This window comes from Cokeromyces recurvatus (genome assembly GCF_025118155.1).
Source record: "Cokeromyces recurvatus strain NRRL 2243 chromosome Unknown BX663scaffold_10, whole genome shotgun sequence".
NCBI classification, from domain to species: domain Eukaryota; kingdom Fungi; phylum Mucoromycota; class Mucoromycetes; order Mucorales; family Mucoraceae; genus Cokeromyces; species Cokeromyces recurvatus.
The window spans coordinates 493,411-518,980 of record NW_026251396.1 but is presented as its reverse complement, the minus strand read 5'-3'; the positions used below and the strand labels follow the sequence as shown (position 1 = coordinate 518,980).

The window sequence follows — 25,570 nt, the reverse complement described above, 5'->3', positions numbered from 1 at the left end:
GATACTATACTAACTTGAATTTCTGTATCATTAAGTTCATTCAAATCCGCTACAGTTGCATCTTCAATCAAAGTAGTAACAATTTTATCTTCAAAGGATGCAGAAATTTCCTCAATCTGATCTGAAATTAGACTAATGCTCCTAGACTTCGTTTCTTCAACTATATCCTCATTTACAATCTTCTCGATAGCATTATCTGTATGTATGCTTCCCTCTTCTAAAATATTATTATATTTAGAAGAATTATCGTCATTAACAGCAACAATAGTAGATGAAATAGGTCCAGCAATATTAGTATCAACAATAGCAATAATTCCTTCATTAGTAATATTAACTTGTGCAATATCAGTTTCTAACAAAACTTCTTCCTTTTTGTCAGCATATAATAAATCATCTTTATCAGTAACATGTATACATAAATCTACTTTAGAATTCTCGATTTCCTCAATAGTAACAACATGAGTAGAGGCTGATATAGATTTTTCAATCTGTTTAATAGATTCAAATTTATCAACACTAGGAGCAGAGTCAAGAACTTCTTCAACAGTATCACCTTCAAGTATGTCTGTTATAAATTCAGCTGTATTAGTCGATTTTTCACCAGAAACATTTTTACAAGCAGAAGAAGGTTCAGATAATCCAGTATTTTTTTTATCTTCCTCTACAAATGAGATGGAGTTATTATCAGAGTCATTAGTTGTTATTTGGAGCTCATTTTTAATAGTATCTTCAGTAGTAATAAATCTGGACTCATTAGCAGCAGATTTCCTCTTATCGATGATTTCCTTCTTGTTTTCGATATCAATTACAGCAATACTTGTGTCAGATTGCTTGACGCTTATTTTTAGATTATTATTAGCTTCCTTTTCGATATTATCAGTGCTAACAGTTGTTTCAAAATCTTTTGCAGTAAATTCAGTTTCACCAATTACTTCAGAAATATTAATAGAATTAGAAGATTCTAAATTGTCATTAATACTTTCAATCTTCGAGATAATGATTTCCTCATCAACTATCACATTGCTAACACTATTAAATTTAGATTCTCCATAACTAGTAGGTCTTGATTCTGTGATACTCTGTTTTTCGTTTTCAACTAACTCAATGTTTTCAGTGGATTTTCTTTTATCAATAACTGTTTCTAATTTCAGAATAGGTCTCTTCTCATCAGTAATCAAATCAGTATTAGTAGAAGGTTCAAATTCATTGGTAATAGTCTCTGATTCTATGATTTCTGATTCTTCACTTCTAATAATACCAGTAGTAATTGAAGATTCCGATTCTTTAGTCACAAGTTCAGATTTATATATAATTGTTCCTGATCCTAAAACTGTTGTCTCCTCATGTTCAGAAGTGATAATACTTGGTTCTCTTGTGACAGAATCAACTAATACGGTGGTAGATTCTTCTTCACTATGAACAATATCAACAACAGTATGTTCACATTCTTCAACATTTTCTGAGATAATCATTGTATTAATTGTACTTTCTTTTTCATTATTTATAACACCGTAAATAATTGAAGTTTCGGGTTCCTTGGAAGCTTCTGATACACAAGCGTTTTCTTTAACACTTTCTATAATGCTGATGGTTTTCTCAGTAATGTCTTCTATATCTACCATAATTTCTACTTTTGAAGCAGCCTCTTTCTCACTTTCAACCATATCGACAGTAATAGAAGCAGAAGATTCAGACTCCTTGGTAATGGTTTCTGTTTCTGTAATAGTGTCTGTATTTGCTTCTTTTTCACCTTCAGCCACATCAACAGTAATAGCAGCAGAAGATTCATACTCCTTGGTAATAATTTCTGTTTCTACAATAGTGTTTATAGTAGTGTCTGTAATAGTGTCTGTAATAGTGTCTGTATTTGCTTCTTTCTCAATTTCAACCACATCGACAGTAATAGCAGCAGAAGATTCATACTCCTTGGTAATAGTTTCTAACTCTGTAATAGTGTCTGTATTTGCTTCTTTCTCAATTTCAACCATGTCAACAGTAATAGCAACAGAAGATTCAGACTCCTTGGTAATGGTTTCTGTTTCAATATCAGTTACTTGCTTACTTCCTATAGTGTCATTAATTGTTGTTATTACATCTGCAGTAGTTTCTACTTCGAAGTTGGTATATGTTTCATTTTTAATATCAGCAATAGCGGTAGGAGTATATTCAGAAACTTCAAAATTTGGTTTAGAATCTATGGTAGTACTAGTAGTTATAGATTCATGTTGAGTAATAGTAGCCTTTAATTCCTGTTCCTTCTCAATAATGTTAGAAGAAGCATCATCGTTGTTAACAACAGTATCTTCTTCAATTTTTGTTGTCTTTTCATCAATAATTACGTCAACAGTAATCAAAGAGGTAGAGTCTTCAAAAGTTTCTTTTTCTTTAGCAATTTCCTCGTTATTTTTATCGCCACTTCTAGTAGTAATAGTTAAATATTCATCAATAATAGATTGAGAATTACTGATAACGTTAACAATTGTAGAAATTTCAGACTGATTTATAGTGGCATCTGATTCAATAGCTGTGTTTTTGTCATCTGATATAAGCTTTGCAATAACACCATTCCCTGTTCCTTTATCTAAATCCTGAGAAGTAGAAGTAAAAGTAGTTGTATTGTCATCTTTAGTAATATTAAGAGCAATAGATAATTCACTTTCACTATTGGTTTTGCTGACTTCCGATTCGACAATAGTCGTAATTTCTTCTGTATTTATTGCAGTAATAGTAGAAGATTCAGAAACCTTGCTTATAATTTCTGATTTATCGTTAGAATCATTATCTTTTTCAATCGTAGTAGAATTAATTGAGGATTCATGATTTTTTATGATTGCTTCTGATGCTGTAGTAACCATTTCACCAATAGTATCATCTATAGCTGCAACAGAAATTTCAGATACCTTGATAGTAGCCTCTGATTCGGTACTAATCATATTTTCATTACCCACAATATTAGTGGTAATAGAAGAGTGATATTCGTTAATATTAGTTTCCAATTTTGTAACAGCCGTGTTTTTATCTATAATATTAGTGATAGTAGAAGAATCTAACTTTTGAATCGATGACTCCGATTTAGTGACACTCACTTCTGATGCTTTTTCAGTGTTCTCTATTTCAGTTATCACGTCAGTACCATGGATAGCTTCAAATTTATTAATATTAGGTTCTAATTCTATGACTGTTGATATGTTATCTTGTATAAGCTCTTTATCACAATTGGTGTCGGATTCCTGAGTAATATTTTTTGCTTCAGTCGTAGATTTTATTTCACTTCCTACCATATCAATGACAACAGAAGTCTCAAATTCGTTGGTAATTTGATGAATAGTTTCCGTTTCAATATGGAAGCCTTTTATGTCTTCAACAATAATTGTGGTACTTGAAGGATTATTTTCCTTTATAGTATTTGATTGGCCATCAATTTGCTTCTTGTTATCAACGATGTCATCAAAGGGAAGTTGGGATTCATGGATAGCTTCCTTTGAGTCAGTTGCCAATAGTCTTTCGCTTTCAATTATACTTATGCTAGTCAAGGATTCAGATTCTTTATACGATGATTCAAGGTTAGTTATGCTGTCATTGGTGGTTAAATCTGCAATAATAGAAGATTCAGGTTCATTAATAAATATATCCGATTTAACAATTGTATGAGAATCTTCTTCGCTTTCCGTATTGTTAAAAGATATAGCAGACTCAGAATTATCGATAAGTATTTGTGATACACCAGTAGTTTCTTTTTCACTTCCAATAATAGTAGATTCTTTTGACTCTTTAACGATAGTTTCCGAGGTTATAGTAATAATATTTTTGTCTTCAATATTTTCAATGAATGAGTGGGATTTATTGGCCAAATCTAATTTTACGGTATCATCAAAAATAACAGTTTCGAAATCTTCGTCAAAAACCTCTGTCTCAGTGGTAATTTGTTTTTCATTGTTAATAACTTCAATGGTAGTGGTAGGCTCTAATTCCTCTTTACTTGATTTAAATTCAATAAAAGATGAAACTTCGTTATTTACTTTATCAATAACAGAGAGTTCATTTTTGTTGAAAGTTTCCTTTGTACCTTCAGAAACACTAGAAATGATGGAAGCATCAGATTCTTGAGTGATAGATTCTAACTCTGAATCTCCTGTTTTATTATTATCAACTATATTGATATTGACAAAAGGTTTAGGCTCTTCAACGATGCTATCTACCTGAATATCAGTTACTTGTCCATTAGTAATTAAACCAATAGTAACAGGATTGTCATCTCTAGAGACAGTAGTTTCTGATTCAATAATGGAAGCCCTTTCATCTTCGATAATAATTGCCAATTTGGATTCCTCAGAAATAATTTCTAAGCCAATAACACTCTCAGCTTCAACAGAAAATTTATCCTCCCTTTCTGTAGAACCAGAATTAATAATAGATGACAGTTCGTTGTTTGCAATAATATCAGAATTATAAGATTCTAATTCTAATTGGTTAATTATATTTTCTGACTGATTATAAGCTTCCCTTTGACTCTTGATAGTACCAATAGCAACTGAAGTCTCAGAATTTTGTACTTCTAAAGCAGATTCTACTGTATCAATTTCAAATGAAGTTTCTGATTCTTTACTAATAGATTCGACTGATTTTTCAATAACTTCATTTTTGTCATGGATAACATCGGCAAAAGAAAAGTTTGACTCATCTGTATCAATTTCTGAATTCGTAACAGTAATCTTTTCGTTCTTAAAAGAATTAGAACCATTAGAGTTTGATTCAGATATGGCTACAGCTAGTTTTTCTTCAACAATCATATCTTCATTAATAGAAGATCCAGATTCTCTGAAGATAGTCTCTAATTTAATTATATTCTCTTCAATAATTTCTGTGATCTCAGTAGTAATAGCATTTTCTGATTCTATAATTGTTTCTGTAACAGCGCCTGTAATAGTGTCTGTATTTGCTTCTTTTTCACTTTCAGCAACATCGACAGTAATAGCAACAGAAGATTCAAATTCCTTGGCAATAGTTTCCAACTCTGTAATAGTGTCTGTATTTGCTTCTTTTTCACTTTCAACCACATCGACAGTAATAGCAGTAGAAGATTCATACTCCTTGGTAATGGTTTCTGTTTCTGTAATAGTGTCTGTTTCTGTAATAGTTCCTGAATCTGTAATAGTGCCTGACTCTGTAATAGTACCTATAATAGTGTCTAATTCATTTTTGTTTTGTTCAGTATTTTGTATGATACCAATAGCAACTATGGATTCAGATATCCTGTTAATAATTTTCATTTTATCCTTTTCCATTTTTTCAGTAGATATGTTGGATTCTTTATCACTTTGTAGTGAGTCAGTTAAAATCTTTTTATCTGTAGAAAGACTAACAGTAGATAAATTTACACCATTATCATCAATTTTTGATTCAATTATTATTTTCTTTTCTCCTTCGACAGCTTCAGAAGAAATATTCGAGTTAATACTTGTAGCATCAGAATATTTCTTTACATCTTCAAGTTTATGACAACAGTCGTTACTATAACAAACATCAATATTATTCGATTTTTTGATGCGAGAAGATTCAGAGAAAATTTCTTTTCCCTCCTGTTCTGTTTTTGTAAACTGAGCTTTTTCGGATGCAAGTTCAATTTTAGTTATTCCATTATTATTTGCTATTGTTTCTGCTGATGTTTCTATCTTTGATAGTGCCGTCGATTCATTTGTAATGATATCTATGTTGATAGTTTTATGTTTATCAGCAACAACAAAGTTAATATCAGATATCGGATTGTTCTTGTAAACTTCAGAAGCTATGCCATCAACAACTTTATCAGAACTAGATAAAAAGGTTTCTTGTGTATCAGTTGTAATTTTAGTAATGGCAGAATCTGAAACAATTTCCGAAGCAAAATCAATATTCTTTAGAATTTCAATTTGTTCTTTTTCTCCAAATATAGAACGGGTTACTTCTAAGATAAGCTCCTTATCAACTTCATCATTTATAGCTTCCTTAAGCTTCTTCAAGTTAAATAAGATGTAAACTTTTATAGTAGTATAGAAGCTAATCAAATAACGACGTTTAGACCATGAGAGATATAAAGTTCTCATTAGCAGAACAGAAAGTAATATTGTATATTCATCAATCTTTGAAACAAGTTCAAGCTCTGAAGCGTCAATTACTGTGATAATATCTTGTTTAGTAGATGATATATTGACAATCCAATTTATATCTTCATAAACACGGGAGAACCAAGAGGTAATATATGCTTTAGTTTCATCCAGATAAGTGATAATATCAGCCCTGCCATATTCAGCGTCCATTTTATCAGCATGAATTGTTTCCTCCATATCTGTATCCGTCTCTGTACTAACAATATGTTTTTGAATCATATATTTGTATTCGTGGATTATTGAGGTTAGACTCACATTTACAGTGAACACTAACATATCCCATTGGTCGATAGAAGAAATAATTATAACATCCTGATTGTGAATAAAATGTTCTATTTCAAGGCACAGCTTTTGAATAGCTGAATTAACTATTTGCTCAAGTTTCTGCCTATTGTGTTCATCAAAGTAAATAGATTGAGACAAAGCTGACTTTATGGTTTTAGAGATACTATTCAATTTAACTTGAAGTTCAAGGTAGCTATCTTGAATAAAATTTTGGATTCTGTCTGTCTCCATGTTATCCTTAAAAGCCTGAGTGAGATGCTTATACAATAATCTAAACCAATAACGAATAGTAACATGGATAATATCAAAAGTAATAAGAATATTATTAGCAGCTTCCAATTCAGATATGTATTGGTTAGATGTATGTACTAAACTAGAAAATGTAGAAGACTCTTCGGTAAAGAAATGCTCTTCCTTCTTGAAATTGCTATTATGAGTTTTGTATTTTTCATCAATTTTGTTACAGAATTCAAAGACAATAATAGAAAGATCATGCTGTGTGGTAGTAGGGATAAATTGTTCAGCTTTAAATTCCTTGAAATAATTTAAAAGCTTGATAAAAACTTCAGTTTCAAAAATATTTCTTATTTCTTCCAAAGAAGCTTCAAGAGCTGAGAATTCTTTTTTACTTAAAGAGGATCCATAAACACTGATGTAATGATTAAAGCGATTATATAGGTTCTGGCGATATTTTTCAATAACTTCGAGGTATTCCTTTTGGGTACAACAGCTTGATAAACGACGAGTAAAAACAATTCTCCACCAGCTAATAATCAAAAGAATTTCACGATAAGTCACAAATGTATGTTTTGTAACCTTTCTAATAAGAGAAAGTTGAGGCTTAACGCTTGAAGAAATATCTTCAACACTTTCAATAGTTGAAACGTTTGCAATTTCCTGAGTGATATCATTGATTTCAGAAGATGTAGTACTCTTCCTAAAAACTGGTATAAAGAATTTCCAACAGATTGGATAAACGTGGCTTGATGCTCTTGAAGAGCCAAGTAAAACACATGCACCATCTTTGAATGCATCACAACCCAAAATATAAAAGTCATGATTATCAAGCTCAATTTGACTTTCTGCATTTAAAATCCATTTTTGTGTGCTAGTTTTTGTTTCAGCTGTATGAATTAATTTTGATCCAATAGAAACTTTATCTAAATTAGCAATGTTAATGGTAAGTATTTTATGATATTGTTAATATACTAAAAAGAAAAAAAAAACACCATACCTTGAACATCAATAACATATTTGCTGCCATAGTTAATTAGATGGTTATCATTATAAGTCCATAGTTGATCCTGGAATGATTTAAAGTCCAGTTCTTTCAGAACTAATTGAAAGTTCGCTTCGTGAACAGACAGAACCAAATTATCATATTTCTTGTGAGCAACCTTCACAAAGAACCAGGTAGATTCAGGAAAAAATCTTTCACGAGTAGTAATGCCTGTTAAAATAGCCCAATCTGAAGTTTGCTTACAAATCCAGGTCTTTACGGAGGAAAGGGTCGAAATAGCATCTTTCTGGTATTCAGTATCAGAGATAATAGGAATATGAAGCTCTACATCTTGACATTCTTTATGAGAATCTTTGATGGTAGCAGTTAAAGAACAAGATCCAGAAGCATTATGGATATGGTTGATATAATAGTCAATTTTAGAAATTGTTACAGAGATTGATCCATTTATATCAATAGAGAATTTTTGGTTAAGTGTATCATTAGTGTTTGATAGTACCCAATGATGCGCTATTATCAAATATTATATAAGTCAAATATAATATATTGCATAATACTATTTAAATACTTACAATTATTCAAAACCAAACGAAGTAGATATTTATAATTAATTAAGTAGCCATTGATATAAACCCATAAAAATCGTCTATAGTCCAGATCAGGATTGATTTTGCACAGGCTTACTTGGCTCTTAGAAGTTTCTCCTGAAGCAAGAAAATGATTTTCAGAACCAAAACGGATAAAGAACCAGTTTTCAGTAGAGGACCATTGGTTTTTCTTGGCGATTTTATAGCAATAAGTCTCCTTAAGCCATTTATATGATATAAATGTATAAGCAGAACTAGTGACTTTTTCAGTTTTACTAGACTCAATAATACTGGTATTAGATTCTTGTTGATTAGCAGAGATTATAGAAGGGACCAAAATTTCCCAACAATGCTTGGGGTGAGCTTCTATATTTATAGGAGCTTTTGCTTGTTGAACATAAACGTCAATATGATCATTATTGTTAGAACGTTTAGTGTCTTCTAGAGATAAGATAAAAATGCTTTTAGCCTTGAGATAAATGATGCCTTCAGCGCTATAACCCCATACTTGATCAACCGTATCCTCAGTTATAGAGTTACAAACTGTGAGATAAACTCTCTCACCAGTAATTGAAAATGTATTAACAGCATCAAGAACCAAAGTACGACCTTTAAAGTTAATAAGGGAACCATTATCAAAAGACCAAAGCTGACTATTAAAATCCTTTGATCTCATTTTCGTTAATGTAACACAACGATCCTCTTTGGCATCGTTTGTGGCGTCTAAAACATAACCACACAAAGAACTTTTGATAAAGAAATATCCTGAAGGGAAGCCATTTTGATGTAACTCGAAGCAATCAATCTTCTCAAACCCAGTAGTAGGAACATAATTATTTTCCAATAGGGATGAATCATTATGTACTATTTGATGTTGTGACTTGGATGATTTATTGTCTTCTAAATTAGCTTTATTTTCTTCAACAGCGATAGCAGAAACTGCAGATGCTGTTTCCACAATAGTAGCAGTGTTTGGCTTAGATAATTGCTCAGTAATATTGATATCTGTTACAATGGCATGCTCTTGAACGGTGGAAGAGCTAGTTGACATCTTATTATCAACATCTGAAGCAATGGTAGCAACATTGCCAGCATCAACAATAGTAGCTACACCTTCAGGGATAGAAGCCTGAATATCAAGCTCTTCATCCTTATCAACTTCTTCGAACTCTTCTTCTTCGTCATTATTCACTTTTTTAACTTCCTCCTTAACAGTAAGAGAACAATCCTCACATTTTTCAATTTCCAAAAGACCTGATTCGTTTTCTGAAATAGCTACAGATACACGCTTACCAAACACAGGTTTAGAGAAGGACCAACGAACCCATTCTTCTGACTTCAAAGATAACAATTTCTTGTCATCTATAATATTAAAGAGAACATTAATTTTTTTTATACCTATCTGTGCACCTTCAACAGATGCATCATCAGCATTATTAGCACCAATGGCTAACCGCTGATTAGACCTCAAGTGGATTTCGCCATTAACGCCAAGATCCCAAAATTGACCTTCATTTGAAGCCTTTTGCTTAAGATAAACCTGAGTTTGCTCATCTTCAATACTGATATCTTCACTGGATTGGGCATCCAGGACTAATCCAGTTTCTTCATTGATCAAATTACCGTTTTGGTAAGACCAAAGTTGCAATTTATAAGCCTTGAAATCTAGAGAACGAATAACAACCTTATAGTTTGTAATTGAGGCCTCATCATATTCAGCAGTCAAAGCCAAGTGCTTATCGCCATAAGCACAGCGAATAAAGAAGCTCTCTTGTGGGAAAACGCCCCAACGAAGAACAACTATGTCTTTTTCTATACGTTCATAACGTTCATGACTAGACACATCAAGAGAGCAAGTACTGCCGATCCCTTCAAACTTAAGACTATCTTTGTGAGCTTGCTGGGCTTCATAAGAAGCATATGTACAGTTTTGAAAGATAGGAGTAGCAAACATCCATTGTTGATAGTCAAGACTTAAATTACCACGCTTAATAAGTTTTAATTCAGCACCTTCTCTTACATGATTACCTACGGGACTCAGAACCAAGTCCGAATTAAATTTAGGATGAATATGTCCATGGACAGTTAGCCCCCATACTTGATTCTTGCGGCTAGAGCGAAGGAATTTAGGAGACCACTGAATAATGTCTGCATTGGAAAAGAGTTTACTACCAGCAACATCAATAACATAATTCGTTTCAAAATTAACGATACAATGGTCATCGCGATATCTCCATAATTGTCGTCTATACGATGTAATAGTTAGTTTAGATAATATAAGTTTAGTGCCTTTTTTAGAGTCAGATACTGTAATGAAAAGATTTTCGTCACATTTTGATCGAATGAAAACCCAACTTTTTGGGAAGACTCCATAAGTATGAGTAACTAACTTGCGCTCAACTCTGTCATCTATAATAAATAAATATATGGTTATTTGTTTTTGTTTTGTTTTTCTCCTTTGGAAGCTTTTGAATTTTAGTATAGTTACGCATAGTCCATAAATTAAAAATAATTCTTTCAAAACTAACAAGACGAGAGATCTCCTTTTGCTCTTTTACAGAGTAATAACTATCATAAACACCGTAAAGCATTTTCCATGAGTAGTAGTTACTATTAACTATTTGAACTGTCCAAACACCATTTATTTGAACAATACCAAGGCCAAATTTCTCATCATTTTTAGATATAATTGACCCATCCATCCTCAAGATCCAAGATTGACTATTATCATTTTCTGAACCCAATTGCAAATGTTTTTCCTGGATCAGGTTGTCTAAAGAAAAAAAGTAAAATAAAAATAAAATAAAATAAATGCTGCATTTCTTTAGATGGTTCCACAAAAAAAAGAAAAAAAAATCTTACCTTGAACACACATAACTAAGCCTGTAGCACAATGCACAAGGTGACTATTTTGGAAAGTCCATTTAAAATTATAATGATGATCGATTTCAAATTGGTTCATAATAAGTATAGATCCATATTCGGATTTTTCAGGTACCAAAGCTAAATTATCAGGACCGCGAATAAAAAATTCACCCTCTGGCCATTGGGCAATTGGATAATGTGTCAATTGATTAGTGGCAATATTATGACATTCTTTGAGAACTGCAATAGACCATTGAATTAGAGTTTGCATGCTTGAACGATAGCTAAATTCAGGAATTAAGAAACTCCAGCATAGATCAGGGGAATACTTGAAATTAGCTAGAGCCAACCGATATTTGTTATTCTCTTCAATAATAACTGAGAGAGCAAGCTTAGGTTCAGAGACACCATAAACAAGGATACCGTTAACTGTCAGGTACCAATCTTGACTTGATGATTTGTTTTGAATTAAATTAGCACCAGCATTAAATGCTAATTATATAATGTTTAGATATTAATTTTTTTTTCAATCATTATTAAAAAAGCTACAACAATTTACATGTAACGTCAATAGCAAGATCAGTAGAATAATTAATTAATTTTCCTGAAGAGTATGTCCAGAGTTGTGGTTGCCAGTTTTGACGATCAAGTAAACATAAACCAATCGAATTTTCGTGAGCACTTAAAACTAAAGGAGATTCTGTAGTTGATCCTTCGATAGATGAACGAATGAAGAACCACCCAGAAGGGTATATAGCATAACGGAAAGAATCAAATGTTGTAGCTACAAAAAAAAAAAAAGGGTAATTACTTAGTAGTATAAAAAGATAACAAAGTCTATACACATACTTTGTTTCTTTTTAAATACAGGCAATACAAAATTCCAACGCTGTTCTTCTAAATTAGATTTTCTTTCCGACAAATACAATTTTGAATGAGCAGTTTGGTTTTCCTCAACTGTTAAGACAAGATTTTTATTAGCCTCAAGAAAAATTACTCCATCAGCAGATAATGCCCATAATTGATTTTCATTATCATCCTTTTTCTGAGTATATTGACAAATCTTAGCATTCGGCTTAAGAGAACCTATTCAGTATGTTAGTCAAATAAGATAAGTTTAAGCATATATTTGAAATCTACCTCCACGAACATCGAGGACCATATTGGAAGCCTTATTAACAATATAGCCATCTTCATACTTCCAAAGTTGACGAGGGTAATTAGAAGTATCTAATTTGAAAGCAGCAATTTCAGCAGCAATCATACCGGTCTCTAAAACTGTGAGAACAAGACCATGAACTTGACTTTTTATGAAAAACCAACCATTAGGGAAAACACTATGCTGCTCAACTTTGACATTAGTTCCGGAGTTTTTTTTGAAAATAGGTAAAACAACTGTAAACTTTTGATTTCGGTGATCTTTGTTCCCCTTTTGTAAATGGAGATGAGCACCTTCTCGATTACCGAACCAGCTTTCCTTGAAGCCAATAACGAATTCAGGGTCAGATTCTAAAACCAATTCACCCTCAGGAGACATGATCCATTTTTGAGTATCCTCATGAGTAGTAGATGGTATTGTTTGAATAATATCAGCACCATCCTTAATATCATTATGTTCAACACCAAGTATTAAACCAGAATATTTATTGATAAGATGATGAGTAGTAGTTTCATAAGTCCAAAGTTGACTTTCATAGCCTTTTTTACGAAGTGATTCAATTGTGAGCTGCGTGCCAGATGAAACGGAAGAAATATCTTCAATACTGATATAAAGACCAGATGATGAAGACTTTAAGAAAAAGGGAGTTTCAGGAAAAGAACCAATGGGTACAATTTGAGTATCATCTTGATCCATATTTGAATATATTGAACCTTTAGTAGAAGAAACAGAATGCGTGTCTATTTTTTTATTTTTATTTTTATCAAGTGTATAATTTTAATATCTATGTAATCGGGTAAATATATTAAAACTTACCATCTTCTCTAATATGAGTAACAGCTAGTGATTTAACATGAATAGTAGAAGTCCTTTTATTCGTACTAGAACTTGTACTTCCTTGAAGAGGCTCATTCGTTACCTCTTTAATTATAGGCAATATAAAATCCCAAAGCTGTTCTTTACGATCTAGATGCTGCTTATCAACAAGCTGAAGATGAACATGAAGACCTTCACGTCTGGAGAAGAATGATTCTTTAATACCTAATACGAGTGAAGGTTTGTTGATCAAATAAATATGGCCATGAGTTGATAAGCCAAACTTCTGAAAGTTTTTATCATCAATTCCATTGGTGATTTGAATTTGCTGTACTATCTCGACGCCTGCTTTAGGTACTCCTACATAGAAAAAAAAAAAAAAAGGAACGGAGTTAGAAACATCAAACATATTAATAAGGATGGAATCCCACATGTGAAAATATTTACCTTTTGCGACATCCATAACTTGTCCAGATTTTTTATTAACAAGGTAACCTTTAGGATCATGACGCCAAAGTTGGGCGTTATAATTCTTCGTACGTAAAGTAGAAAGCACAATAGAAGCACTAGTTTCTTGAGACTCATTATCAACCATTAGTACATAGCCATTATTGTGATTTTTAATGAAAAACCATCCTTCAGGGAATTTTTCACTTTCATCAAACATTTTAAAATGATATTTTTTTTTTTTAACTTTTTTCTGTTATGTTAACTGAGGCTAATAAAAAAAAGATACTAATAAATATGAAGTTTTTTTCTGTTTTGTGTTTATAATTAATAAAAAAAAAAAGGTAGAGAGAAAGAAAAAGAGTAAACAGTAACTCTAGAATAAAGGGCACTTTTTTTTTTCGTCCTTTAGTAGGACAGTAAAACTTGTGTATTCAATTTATACAATGTCCATAAAGTTTATTTGTTTTATAAAAGGCTTTACCTAAATAATTTGTAATACACACTGATTTGCTATATGTTCTTCTTTGTATCACTCTTTTAGACGTTGTCTATTCTTTATAAAAGAAAAATAAAATAAAAATAAGAAAAAAAAGTTAAAAATAAAATTATAAATGCAGCAGTTGTAAAGTCAATGTTTACAATTCATGTGTGTATTTGCATAACAGCTAAATATAATATTTTCTTAAGGTTTAAGGCTTTTGCTATAATAAAACTGGTCCTGTACCTTCAAATCTAAGTATGTATGACATTGTTACTAAACCAAGAAAAATAATTACCTTTATAAAGAATACAACCGACAGTAACGAATCACTTTATTTTACCATTTTTGAGAATTTACGTTACCTTAATGCTAAAAAAAACACTATTTCCTATTTTATTTTTATTTTTATAAATGATGTTGGCATCTTTGATGAATATATTGCTACTTCTTTTTTATTGAGCATATACGTTTGATTTGAAATCATATTATAGATTTTGCATGCATCTGCAAATGCTTCTTAAAGACGATATAGACTTACATAATCTGTTTTACCTTGTTTTGCTTTTTAAAACTTGATCATAAGAATGTATTAAATATTTATCGTGTGATGCTTTCACAAATACATAAGTGATACTAATGGTTGATAATGTATTTTAGAAAAAAAAAAAAAAAAGTCTTAATATACTGCAATTAGTATTTTTTTTTTTAACGTACAATTTTTATTAATATTTAAACCAAACTTATAAAAATATATGATAATGATTCACAATATGTAAACAGTAAATGAAGCAATACTATAACAAAGATGGGATTCTCTTACAGCATAGTAAGCTTTGACCCATAATTATGCTTTAAAAACAAATTTTATCAAGATGTATGCTAAAGTTAACTAAGATTCAGATACAATCGTTACTATCAATACAACTTCAGTATGATGGTTAATTTTTTTTTTATCTGTGCACCAATTCAATTTTGCTAAACGCTGCAAAGAATATTATTAGCTTTGAAGAGGGGGAGGAGGTATAAATAGTAGTGGGCTATAGGAAGAAAAAAAAATAAGAATAAAAGTGTCTCATGCTTTATGTATCTATCAATACTGATTTTTTCCTTTTGCCATGTGGTCTCTGTAATAAGAGTGAATTTCACTATTTTTTTTTTTTAATTATTATTATTATTAGATTTCGCGATGGGAAAAAAAGCCATTTATGCCCTTCATTATTTACCCTTGGGCTATATTGTCCTTAACGCGTTTTTATGATAATTAAAACGACAATAGCTCTCAAGTCGTTTTGTTACTGAGAAATAGTATATCTTTGATAAGGAATCTTTTAATATTCCCTAGTTTATTTGTATTTAGTATAAAATCAGTATAACATAACCTCCCTCCCTTATGTTACTAATTCAAGCTTACTAGTAGTGCTATACATTATAGAACTAGTCATATTTATCAAAAACAATCTCTCCTCTATATTCATTTAAGAAACTGTTAAAAGTAATAGCAATATTCAATACTATCATGTACAAAAAAAAATGCTAAATGTAAATTATAGAGAAATATATTATATTATTGAATCTTTAGTTGATACAACAGAATATAAAGAAGATTTTTTTTTTTTATAATTCCAATAGGATAATGTTAATTACATCATTAATAATTTAATGTTTTTGCATCTGTCACTACTTCTACAGGTACACCTGCCTTGAGAAGTACAGATTCAGCAAATTCTTGACCATATTTATCACATTTGTCTTGTAAAATCTGAAATATAATATCTACAAAGCAAAAAATAAATAAATAAATACACAATCATAATATGATTTAATATAGTTGTTAACTTACAAACAGGGAAAGAAGAAATTGAAGGGTAAAGCCTTTTGGCCAAATTATCAATTTTAGAGTAAACTTCATCTTCACTTTTACCTAAAATAGATGGCTTATTATTTAGTATACTCATATGTCAGATATTGTTATTACTTACTGCTCGCTTCAATAATACCAGTCCAGGCTGTTTTAGCAAACTTCCAATCATATAACTCGATTACATCCATTAAATATAATCCTTCTTCATATAATGAGTAAGCGCAAATGTATTGGTGGAATAATTTATCTTCTTGAACAAGAGCTTTTTCCAATTCTTTAGCAACAGTCTTGGTATGTTCTTGTTTAATCAAAGTATTATATATATTTTGTTGAATTTCAGCTATTTTGAGAATATTTTTAATATGATCTGCTCTTTCCTTCTTGATATCTTCAACCTTGTCTAAATAGCTACAGGCTGTTCGTAAACATTCAATACGTACTTGTAATTCAACATTGGGTACTATAACTGCTATCTGATAAAGACATTCAATAGCAAGTGTATAGTGCTTATGATGAACATGATAATGATGAAGACATGCTAGACTTTCACTTTCATCTGGAATTTGGGTTTTGATAAACTTTTCAAGTAAAGGTGTTTCAAGCTCTACTAAGACCAACTTGTGCTTATTGTTTATCAACCAATTATAGAACATATAGTGATATTCTTCTTTATCTGTTAGGTTCAATGCATTCACAAGGATTTCTTTAGCATCTCCTTCTTGCTTTGTTAAAAATGCATTTTCAATAATAGAGAAAAAGATAGTTTGTAATTCAGAAAGTTGGATTGCTCCAGTATTATATTTAGCAAATACGAGTTGAATAGCTCCATCATAGTTATTTAATTCATAAAATCGCTGAGAAAGTGCCTTAATACGCTCAAAGTCGATCATGTAAATAATACTCTTGAAATAATTTAATGATAATTCCATAGCTTTTTGCTTATCTGCATCATTAACAAAATTGCCATTTAAACATTCGACACCCTAAATATTTATATAAATAAATTAGTTCATTTTATATTTATCTTATGACGACGGGTCTAAATTTACCTTAAAATATGTTATTCTTTCTTTGCCAAAATAATAAAGACAATTACTTTCTATAAAGTTGCTTATATAACTAAAATTATTTGATGCATCGGCTAGTTTTGTGTGAGAAGTAGCAGCAAATACTATTGACTGTGCTATATGCTCGCCATTATTGGTTGTAACAAGATCTGCAAATGTATAAATTTTATTCCATTCTGGAATACTTTTTTAGAAAAAAAAAAAAAACTATTAGATAATAATTTGTACATATAATTTATGAGCTTACCTTGCTATTAACTTATCCCATTCTAAATGATGTATAAATGAAAGTAGCGAAATAATTTCAATAGATCGAATAATGAGTTCTAAGTTTGCTTTCTAGAATATATATAGATATTTAGAATATAATGTCTTTCATTTTTGTTTAATTTTTCCTTTTTTTTTTAATACCTTCACAGGAATCTGTGTACTATGAATAGTTTCGACTAATGATTTTAAACAGTCTTGAATTGAAGATAACTTGCTATCAAAAACCCTATATGGTATGTAATGAATAAAGTCAACTTCATTATAAAGTGCAATTATATTTACTCTTTTTGACTAATATCCATATTCCAAATACTGCTTATAGTACGAATAAAATAAAGCAATAATCCATCTTGATTAATTAAAGGTTGACAAAGGAACTCAATTGCCTTCTGTGATTTCTTTGTTGCTAATACATAAGCCAAATAAGCTGTCTCAATTAATCCATAACGATCTGTAAATTTTAGGAGCTCATCGGGTCTTTCTGAACATAATACTTCCTCTAAATAATCAACAGGTCGTTGTTTGATATATTGTGTAATGCCTGATTTTGTCAAGACAGAAAACTCGCGAACTGGGTTCTCCAATGATTGTAAGTTTGCCATAGAGCAAGGATAACTCATTTCCATTATAGACCAAATTTTGTTTTCTGATGTTTCATAATAAACATCATCAAGAATGACCTACATTTTTGTTTTTTGTTTTTTTTTTTAGCTTACTTTCTACTATATCATAAAATTCAGCTTACATGCTTATTATCAGATGTTTTAAGTATGCTTGATCCCGTAAGAATGAAATATGTTGTTTCTGATTTACAAAGAATAGCAGCAAATATACCCTCTCTGTAAAAAGTGAACTCGACTTGCTCATTTGCCATTTTATTAAATATAAGTGATCCTGGTAAAGGTGGTGCAGTACAGGTGTATTTGAGCGTAATAGTTGGAAAGTCACAAGCAAAAAATAGACGATCACCATTATTTGCAACAGCCATAAGTTTTGTTTTTTTCAAATGAGGTGCTGAAACAAGATGAATAGTTGACAATTGTTTCCCAATATATCGTTCCTGAGGTAAATACTGATTTCCACGAATATTTATAACGTGAATACTAGAATCGCTCAACAACAAATATAATACTTTTTCTTGATTATCTACAGCAAAAGATTTGACACTTTCACTTGGTACTGATTTAAAAAAGGACGGTAAATAACTTAATAAGCAATTTGCAGTATGGCATATTAGCTTGCTTTGAGAAATCTTTCCATTTTCATTACAAACAATGTTTAATTCATAGAGATGACCGTCGCTGCCTTTCATGAAAGCTCTGTTTGTATCAGTAGTGATCACGTTTGACATGATGACACCATTGGATCGGATGCTAATTTTGGATGTTATACGCAATTTTTCCTTATCAATTTGATCGAGGGTATGTAGAAATATATAACTTTTCGTTGATAGTAATAATTCATTATGTGTAGTTAATGTAATAAGTTCTACACTTTCAATGGGTTCACTGCAAACATATTCAAACACTTCTGATGTTGTTGCTTTAAAATTCCATAATAATAAAGAATTATCTATCGTAAGCCATACATAATTAATAGCTGTCAAAAATCCAAGTTTATAATTGATATTAGGTCCTATTAAGAATAAAAATAAAAAAAAATATGAGTCAAATTCATTTTTATACGAATATTTTTAAATACATACGTGCTATTTGTGTAGACATTTTCTTTGGAAATTTGATCACATCTTTCTTTACGAAAGCATGTTTATAATCTGTCGAATATTTAAAAGCAGTGGAATCTACATGATATTACATAAGTCCAAGAGATTCTATTATATAGCTAAATATTATGCAATTATGGTACCTTGATATAAATCCAAGCTTACTGTTTCTCGATCTTTTTCAATTAAATACTTTAGGTGATCATCAATATTTCCTAATGATAAGTTTATACTGCTATCAAATGCTGCATTCATTGAAGTACACTGTGTTCTTTTTTTATTTTTTTTTCTTAATTATACAATCGATTGGAGGAGATGCACTTTATGTGAAGAAGTCGCGTAAATTTTTATTTTATTTTATTCTATGTATTAAAAAAAAAAAAAAAAAAAAAAGTATGTCACATTTTCTCCTTACATAATTACAGCTACAATTTTAAGCCTGTATTTTTTTTATCAAAAATTATTTCTGTGTCCGAACATATTATACTTATTCTTGTAATGCTTACAAGAAGTAAAGCACATAAATAAGGCAAAAAAAAAAAAGTAGCATTTATTGTTTAATACTATTGATTTGGATTTATAATTAAATAAAATCCCTTTGTTAAAATAATAAATTAATTTGTTGTTTTGATACGAGTAAAATTGTACAAAAGCTTCTAGTAGAAAGTACTTTATCTTCTTCAACTGCTAAACGTCTCTCGATTATTATCTACAAAAAAAAAAAAAAAAAATATTTGCATGTATAATCAACTATTTTTCCCTTTTCGGGTATAATTTTCTTTGCTCGTCTTTTTTACCCTTGTCCTATAAATTTTCATTCCTCTTTCCCCTCATTTTTTTTTTATTTTTGCTTTTATTTTTTATTTATTTATCTATCAAAATATGAGTACGATTAAAATTGCATCGTTGCTAGTCAAGTAAAGCAATTGTTTTAAAATTAGGAAATATATTTAACCTCTTAACAAATAAAATAAAAAGAACATTAGCAAAGCCAGTAGCCAATTCGATTAAAACTCAAGCAAAGCAACACCCCAAATTTAAAGAATTTTGTATTAATGTAGCTCAAGTAAAGTAACTATACAAACTAACAATAATATTCGACTATAAGTCTTATTTATAATTGTCTTGATGAACAGGGATCGCATACTTTAGAAATGACTTTAAAAATGAAGTTTCTAGGATATAAAAAAGAAAAAATTCGACCTTTAAATGATGCCAGGTACTTATTGTTCAAAAATAAAAAAAAAATAACTCTATTTCCTTACATATAATCTGTTCCCTTTTATACACTTATATAAACATATTTACATTATATCAATTAATCAGTATTTATCTATTTGTAGAGCTATTGAAAGTGGTGCTAACTTTCTAAGTGAAGCGTTTGTATTTGCAGTTGCTGCATCCGTTATAATCGCTGAAAGTTGGAGGTAAATTATACACACGTACATACACACACACACAATATTATGTAGACAAAAAAATAAAAGAACTTTGTGTGTAGATCTCGAGCAACAGCAAAAAATCGGCGAAATTATGTTGATGATGCATTAGAAAACTTAGAAAATCGAACCAAAACATTAACAGAACTATTTGAGGAAGCACGAGAATTAAACCATACAAACGAAGCAAGATTAAAACAAATAGAGGAAGATAATGTGCATTTAAGAAAGATATTAGATGAGGTAACAAAATAAAACAATATCACTCGGGATAAATCTCTTATATATGTGTGTATAGATTTTATCAGTTAGTATGGGGCTTAAACGTCATACGGAATATCAACAGCAACCTACTATTATACAGCTTCCTGGTATTAGTGGAGAAGGGCTTTAGTTCATTATAAACCTCGTCGATAATCCTTATAGTATTGAATATTATTTTAGTCTATGTCAACCAATTATTTATTTTTATCCAATTATTATCAGCTGCTGACTGTAAAAAATTTCCTCCCCCCCTTTTTTTTTTTTTTTGAACATAAAATAAATGACTTGTTACTATGTATAGAGTATGACATTTATGCAAATATAATAATTAACAAGTCTGTTACTATGTTTAAATGATAGGTTATTTAGGTTAAGTAACTAGTAGCTAGAAGGTAAAGGTGTATTGAGTAATCGCTTGTACAGCTTGCATGAAATAATACCTCTGTTGGAAGAAGGGAATTAAAACTCATTTATTAAATGAAAAAACATCTATCGATTCATTAAATAAATGAAACAAAGAAAAAAAAAAAGATAAAGAATGAAAAGGGAGAGAGAGAGAGAGAGAGAGGAAGGGAATATAGTTTTACAGTGAATAATAATAATAAAAAAAAATTAAGAAATAATAGTCCTTGCAAGAGAGCATCTTTCAAGTGCAAGATGAGACATACGCTTATTTTCGGTAGCCTTCAAAGCTTCTTCGTAAGAGACCTAAAAAAAATTTACCCAAAAAAAAAAGGATCACGAGTTAATTTACATTACATAATCATTACCAAAATTTACATGTTGAGTGAACTTCTTACCCAGACACGCTGACGATTAGAATTGGGCCAAGTTTTAAGCAGTGTGGGTCCATGAACTTCATACATCCAATGGTGAGCGGTTATTTTACCCTTTTTATTTGCTTGAGAGTAAGATCCAATACGAGCAGACAAGTAACTAGTAGACACGCCTGCTTTTTCATGTAAAAGACGAAGCGCAGCTTGTTCAGGATGTTCTTCGGTAGGCTTAGTCTTGCAATCATCACGAGGAAGTACATAGGTTCCTTTCTTTTTTTTGCTTTCTAACATGAGAATCTTTTGTGTAGCCGGATCAATTACAATTACACCAACAGCCTTATATATATATATATATACATGTATTTAGTTTTTATGAAATGATTATATAAAAAATTCCCATCATTTTTACCTGACGAATAGGCTTGGATTCCTTTGATTTCTTTACAGAACTATCCTTCTTCGATGCCTTTTTTTTCTTATCCTTTGACTTTTTGTTCTTGTTGTCCTTTTTTGGAAGAAGATCATCGTTAGAAATAACAGGTACACCAGAAGGAAGAGGAGTAGTAGTTGAATTACAACCAGAAAGAGAAGCAGAATTAGGTGCAATGGTGGAAGAAACACTAGATAAAACTACAGAAGCCATATTCAATTACTGAATGAATTAAAGGAAAAAAAAAAAAGAAGAAAAGAAAATCAAGAAACTCAGTAGTCTTATTTAAATGAAAAAAAGAGAGGGGAATAATAATTTCCACCGCGGGCAAGCGGACTTGGTTTATTAGAGAGATCAAAAAGAAAAGAAAAAAAAAATAACTAGCGTTCGAGAACTTTATTAGGATCAATTCAATCTATAAATAAGCATTTTTATATAAGATGCAATAGAAAAAGGAAAGAAAAAAAAGAATATTGGTTAAATAATATATGCTTATTTATTCTAATTACTGTCTTAGAATCATTTACTCTTTTTTGTTTATTTTAAAATTGTATTAATAATTTAAGCGGATTAACAAAATGAAACATTTGAATATTCTTTATAATAAAGAACAGGAGAAAGTATAAGAATAATATTAATATAAAAATGAAAGGGATTATTAGGTAATTTAATATACTTTGTATTAAGAATAATAGGGGTTAAAACTCTATCATTATTCAGTTTTAGTTCTCTTTTCTTGATCCTTTTGTTCCAGGAATGTAGTAGATTTTGATGCTTCAGCCATTTTGGTAAATCTGTTACTATAAATAAAGCCACAAGCCAAAACTGCTAATCCAAACCAAAACCAGGGATTGCTATAAACAATAGCGTAAATCTTTGGTTGTATCTATTTCATTCTAATCTTAACTTACCTAAAAGGTGATTGTACATCAATCATCTCAACTTCATATATAACTGCTGTATTTTCTTTAAAACAAACCAAAATTATCTAAGTTTTCTTTCTTTCTTATCATTGTTAAAATTTAATATATACCTGGTACTATATTAGGTAAGCCTGCAGGACCATATGCTGTATAAGTAAAGTAATTAACAAATATATACTAAATAATGCCTCTTTTTTTTTTTTTTTTTTTTTTTTTTTTTTTTTTTTTTTTTTTTTTTTTTTACCCATATCTGCAGAAATAAGCAATCTTCGAATTTCACCAACACACATACCAGAAATACCTTCTTTCAAGCCTTGATAAATAAATAGTTGTTATAAACTTATATTTTGAACTTCATCTTTATCTCTTCTCCCTTATTCTTCTTACCTTTTAACATAGTGTCTTTACCTAAATATGTGTATTAGTGCCCCCTTCATTATTTGATTATCAATTTTTAACTTACCAATTGTAAACGTATATGGTTCACCACCATACGTATTTTCATAATAATCTTCAACTCCCCAAGCTCTTGCTCGATAATGCAATTTCACCGTTGAAACACTAGATACTTTTTGTTTGCATATTTTAGGTTTTCTAATGATAGCTATGTTATATAATAAATAGATGTCTTTTATTTTATTTTATTTTTTTTTTTAATTCTGTATATTACCACCAAGTAGTTTTGTAGGTTGTTCCATTTTTAATTCAGGATTCGCAAAAACAAACATTACCAAGGTAAATAAAATGAATAGTTTATGAATCATTGAAAAGGCCATTATGATGATGATGATGATGATGAAGAAAAAAAAATAGGTGAAGGAATGATATTTTTAAAATGTTACCTATCAATGTGAGATACTTCGGCTCTTGAAAAATTATTTACAATTCTGGCAATTATGTCTATTTAAGGTGATCTTTGAAATAAAAATCTATTTCTATAAATTTTACTCAAAAATGTATTTTTTTTAAGGGCTTTTTTTTTTTTTCCTTAGAAATAATAATTATTGGTAAACAAATAAAGTTTAATACAAACATGAATGATTTATCCAAGAATAAATAAAAGCAATTTTATTTAAATTAACATTGTACAGATTTTTTTTTTCGCTTAATTTGTGTACCCAGGATTTTTTTTTCCATTTTATAGAAATCGTTTTTGCATCAAAAAAACTTTATAAGAATGCCTTCCGAGTGCATGTACTAATTTAATATTCGTAATGAGACCTCTACTTTTGTGTCTATAAGTGTTTAGAATCAGCTGGGTAATTTATATGTTATCGTTCATTGTGTATAACATCTAGACGGTAAACAAAAGATATATACATATATATATATAAAAGATGTACCCAAGATTATTAGAATTATGACTATTAACAGCTACAGAAGTATTGTATAAGACAATGAAGCTAAGGCGACTGTTGAGCAAGAAACTACAATTTCTACTTCCATCCATTTGAATAATAAAACCAAACCTGTTGAGAGGATTGAAAAGCAAGAGTAAGGATTGCTCAAGCCAGTACATCCATTATCATCTTGAACAAATAGAAAAGCTTTTAAAACTTATTATTATGACATGTGTTACTTGCAATTACTGCAGATACTGATATGTTTATTATTTCAGTACAATATTAAGTTATACATTGATTATCATGAGAAATGTTCCCCGCCTCCCAAAAGTTAGGTGCTCATACATTATAAATCCTCATACTAGAATTGAAGAAATATTATACAAAATCCTTAGTTAAATTTTTTTTTAATAATAGTGCAGCAATAGTTCTTTAAGAAGCAAGAAACACTACTGTTCATTGAGGTTTTTAGTCCAAGTTGAAGACAGATATTGGGAAGGATAAACTGGTATCAACCGACAATCTTACAAGATGAATAGTAGAATTAGCAAAACATATATCCGCTGAGAACTGTCAAAGATGAATCAAACATTCACTATCATTTTTTGAGGCTTATATAGCCCTCAGGCTTATACTTAAAACAGTCATTATTTAATACATTTCAATTAAAATTTAATCATATAAATCTATAAATGCGTATATACAGTTTTAAATGATGAAAAAGTACTATATTCTATGAACTGCTATACGTGCAAAATACTTGATTAGCAAATGTAAAACAAAAAAAAAAAAAGAGCTTAAAAAAGCACAAAAAAGACATACAATCGTCTTAATTTTTTCAAAATTAATTCTTAACTATGGGCTCTCAACATTATATCGACACTTACACAGAAGAATACGATAACAATTTTTTCGTTGTTATTGTAAAGGCTTATCCCATGTTTCATCAGGTACAATGCTGAAATGGCCCCTACATCAATCTTTCCTATACTATTTTCCCTTCTCATAATGAATTGATTGAATGTTGTTTTCGAGATTATTTTTGAATAGCTTTCAACAATATGCTGTTTTTTTTTTTCAAATTTAAACGATATAATCGCAAGGCAGTGAGACATAGTAGACGGTAAGCCCATCACAGTACCCATAGGCTTCCCAATAACTTTTCCAATTTCTGCATCTGCCATCTCATTCAGATTCTTACTAAACTTTCATGTTATTGAATGTCTTAATATGTCACTGCTATTTACCATCATGGATGCTATTTTGTTTTTATCAAATATGCTTCCCATGACACGCCCCGCTAAACATCGTGATCATTACAGTCAGCGGACTATACGTTGGCCAACCATACAATTTTTATTATATGAAATGGAATCATTTCCAACATTAAAAAAAAAAAAAAAACGCCACCAACATTTACAACCTTAGATCAAAAGTTCCTCGAT

The 25,570-nt window shown here is 30.2% G+C and overlaps 6 protein-coding genes across 6 annotated transcripts; 1 reads left to right on the top strand and 5 right to left on the bottom strand.

Moving 5' to 3' along the window:
- Nucleotides 1-642: 642 nt before the first annotated feature.
- On the bottom strand, nt 643-14,081 carry BX663DRAFT_36301 (uncharacterized protein). Its single transcript, XM_051522184.1, has 12 exons — nt 14,030-14,081; nt 13,546-13,970; nt 13,099-13,458; nt 12,264-13,022; nt 11,973-12,209; nt 11,683-11,907; nt 11,121-11,615; nt 10,747-11,031; nt 8,244-10,667; nt 7,666-8,181; nt 933-7,591; nt 643-837 (listed from the first exon to the last, which is right to left on the bottom strand). Exons 2-12 carry the CDS (start codon nt 13,763-13,765, stop codon nt 823-825), a joined length of 12,195 nt encoding a protein of 4,064 aa, XP_051383601.1. The 5' UTR covers nt 13,766-13,970; nt 14,030-14,081; the 3' UTR covers nt 643-822.
- Nucleotides 14,082-15,569: 1,488 nt separating this feature from the next.
- On the bottom strand, nt 15,570-19,300 carry BX663DRAFT_507096 (Nup133 N terminal like-domain-containing protein). The gene is made up of 10 exons (XM_051527280.1): nt 19,094-19,300; nt 18,933-19,028; nt 17,973-18,862; nt 17,510-17,907; nt 17,369-17,453; nt 17,205-17,296; nt 16,940-17,141; nt 16,009-16,873; nt 15,870-15,950; nt 15,570-15,802 (listed from the first exon to the last, which is right to left on the bottom strand). The coding sequence occupies exons 1-10, from the start codon at nt 19,203-19,205 to the stop codon at nt 15,678-15,680; spliced, it is 2,946 nt and encodes a 981-aa protein (XP_051383600.1). The 5' UTR covers nt 19,206-19,300; the 3' UTR covers nt 15,570-15,677.
- Nucleotides 19,301-19,729: 429 nt separating this feature from the next.
- Nucleotides 19,730-20,931, top strand: BX663DRAFT_507094 (optic atrophy 3 protein-domain-containing protein). Its single transcript, XM_051527279.1, has 6 exons — nt 19,730-19,867; nt 19,929-20,016; nt 20,087-20,169; nt 20,294-20,377; nt 20,452-20,632; nt 20,688-20,931. The coding sequence occupies exons 1-6, from the start codon at nt 19,833-19,835 to the stop codon at nt 20,781-20,783; spliced, it is 567 nt and encodes a 188-aa protein (XP_051383599.1). The 5' UTR covers nt 19,730-19,832; the 3' UTR covers nt 20,784-20,931.
- A 334-nt stretch (nt 20,932-21,265) lies between these two features.
- On the bottom strand, nt 21,266-22,072 carry BX663DRAFT_551308 (uncharacterized protein; the record flags this gene model as incomplete). The annotated part of the gene is made up of 3 exons (XM_051531271.1): nt 21,266-21,361; nt 21,454-21,765; nt 21,839-22,072. The coding sequence occupies 3 exons, from the start codon at nt 22,070-22,072 to the stop codon at nt 21,266-21,268; spliced, it is 642 nt and encodes a 213-aa protein (XP_051383598.1).
- Nucleotides 22,073-22,303: 231 nt separating this feature from the next.
- BX663DRAFT_507087 (uncharacterized protein) lies at nt 22,304-23,637 on the bottom strand. The gene is made up of 7 exons (XM_051527278.1): nt 23,453-23,637; nt 23,246-23,386; nt 23,170-23,190; nt 23,027-23,095; nt 22,893-22,928; nt 22,771-22,825; nt 22,304-22,713 (listed from the first exon to the last, which is right to left on the bottom strand). Exons 1-7 carry the CDS (start codon nt 23,556-23,558, stop codon nt 22,572-22,574), a joined length of 570 nt encoding a protein of 189 aa, XP_051383597.1. The 5' UTR covers nt 23,559-23,637; the 3' UTR covers nt 22,304-22,571.
- A 1,153-nt stretch (nt 23,638-24,790) lies between these two features.
- On the bottom strand, nt 24,791-25,414 carry BX663DRAFT_485734 (uncharacterized protein; the record flags this gene model as incomplete). Its single annotated transcript, XM_051524633.1, has 3 exons — nt 24,791-24,811; nt 25,013-25,330; nt 25,373-25,414. The coding sequence occupies 3 exons, from the start codon at nt 25,412-25,414 to the stop codon at nt 24,791-24,793; spliced, it is 381 nt and encodes a 126-aa protein (XP_051383596.1).
- Between the last annotated feature and the right edge of the window lie 156 nt (nt 25,415-25,570).

Excerpts from the sequence above, each read along its gene's own strand:
- BX663DRAFT_36301 (XM_051522184.1), bottom strand. The coding sequence starts at position 13,765 with ATGTTTGATGAAAGTGAAAAATTCCCTGAAGGATGGTTTTTCATTAAA. Across the intron at positions 11,908-11,972 it reads TGTATTTAAAAAGAAACAAA|CTACAACATTTGATTCTTTC; the intron begins GTATGTGTATAG and ends TTTTTTTTGTAG. Across the intron at positions 10,668-10,746 it reads TTTTAATTTATGGACTATGC|ATGACAGAGTTGAGCGCAAG; the intron begins GTAACTATACTA and ends TATTTATTATAG.
- BX663DRAFT_507094 (XM_051527279.1), top strand. The coding sequence starts at position 19,833 with ATGAGTACGATTAAAATTGCATCGTTGCTAGTCAA. Across the intron at positions 19,868-19,928 it reads ATTGCATCGTTGCTAGTCAA|AACATTAGCAAAGCCAGTAG; the intron begins GTAAAGCAATTG and ends TAAAATAAAAAG. Across the intron at positions 20,017-20,086 it reads TTTGTATTAATGTAGCTCAA|GGATCGCATACTTTAGAAAT; the intron begins GTAAAGTAACTA and ends CTTGATGAACAG.
- BX663DRAFT_507096 (XM_051527280.1), bottom strand. The coding sequence starts at position 19,205 with ATGAATGCAGCATTTGATAGCAGTATAAACTTATCATTAGGAAATATT. Across the intron at positions 17,142-17,204 it reads TGGGATAAGTTAATAGCAAG|TATTCCAGAATGGAATAAAA; the intron begins GTAAGCTCATAA and ends TTTCTAAAAAAG. Across the intron at positions 15,951-16,008 it reads TGGTATTATTGAAGCGAGCA|GTAAAAGTGAAGATGAAGTT; the intron begins GTAAGTAATAAC and ends CATCTATTTTAG.
- BX663DRAFT_507087 (XM_051527278.1), bottom strand. The coding sequence starts at position 23,558 with ATGGCCTTTTCAATGATTCATAAACTATTCATTTTATTTACCTTGGTA. Across the intron at positions 23,191-23,245 it reads ACCATATACGTTTACAATTG|GTAAAGACACTATGTTAAAA; the intron begins GTAAGTTAAAAA and ends ACACATATTTAG. Across the intron at positions 22,714-22,770 it reads GATGTACAATCACCTTTTAG|CAATCCCTGGTTTTGGTTTG; the intron begins GTAAGTTAAGAT and ends TATTGTTTATAG.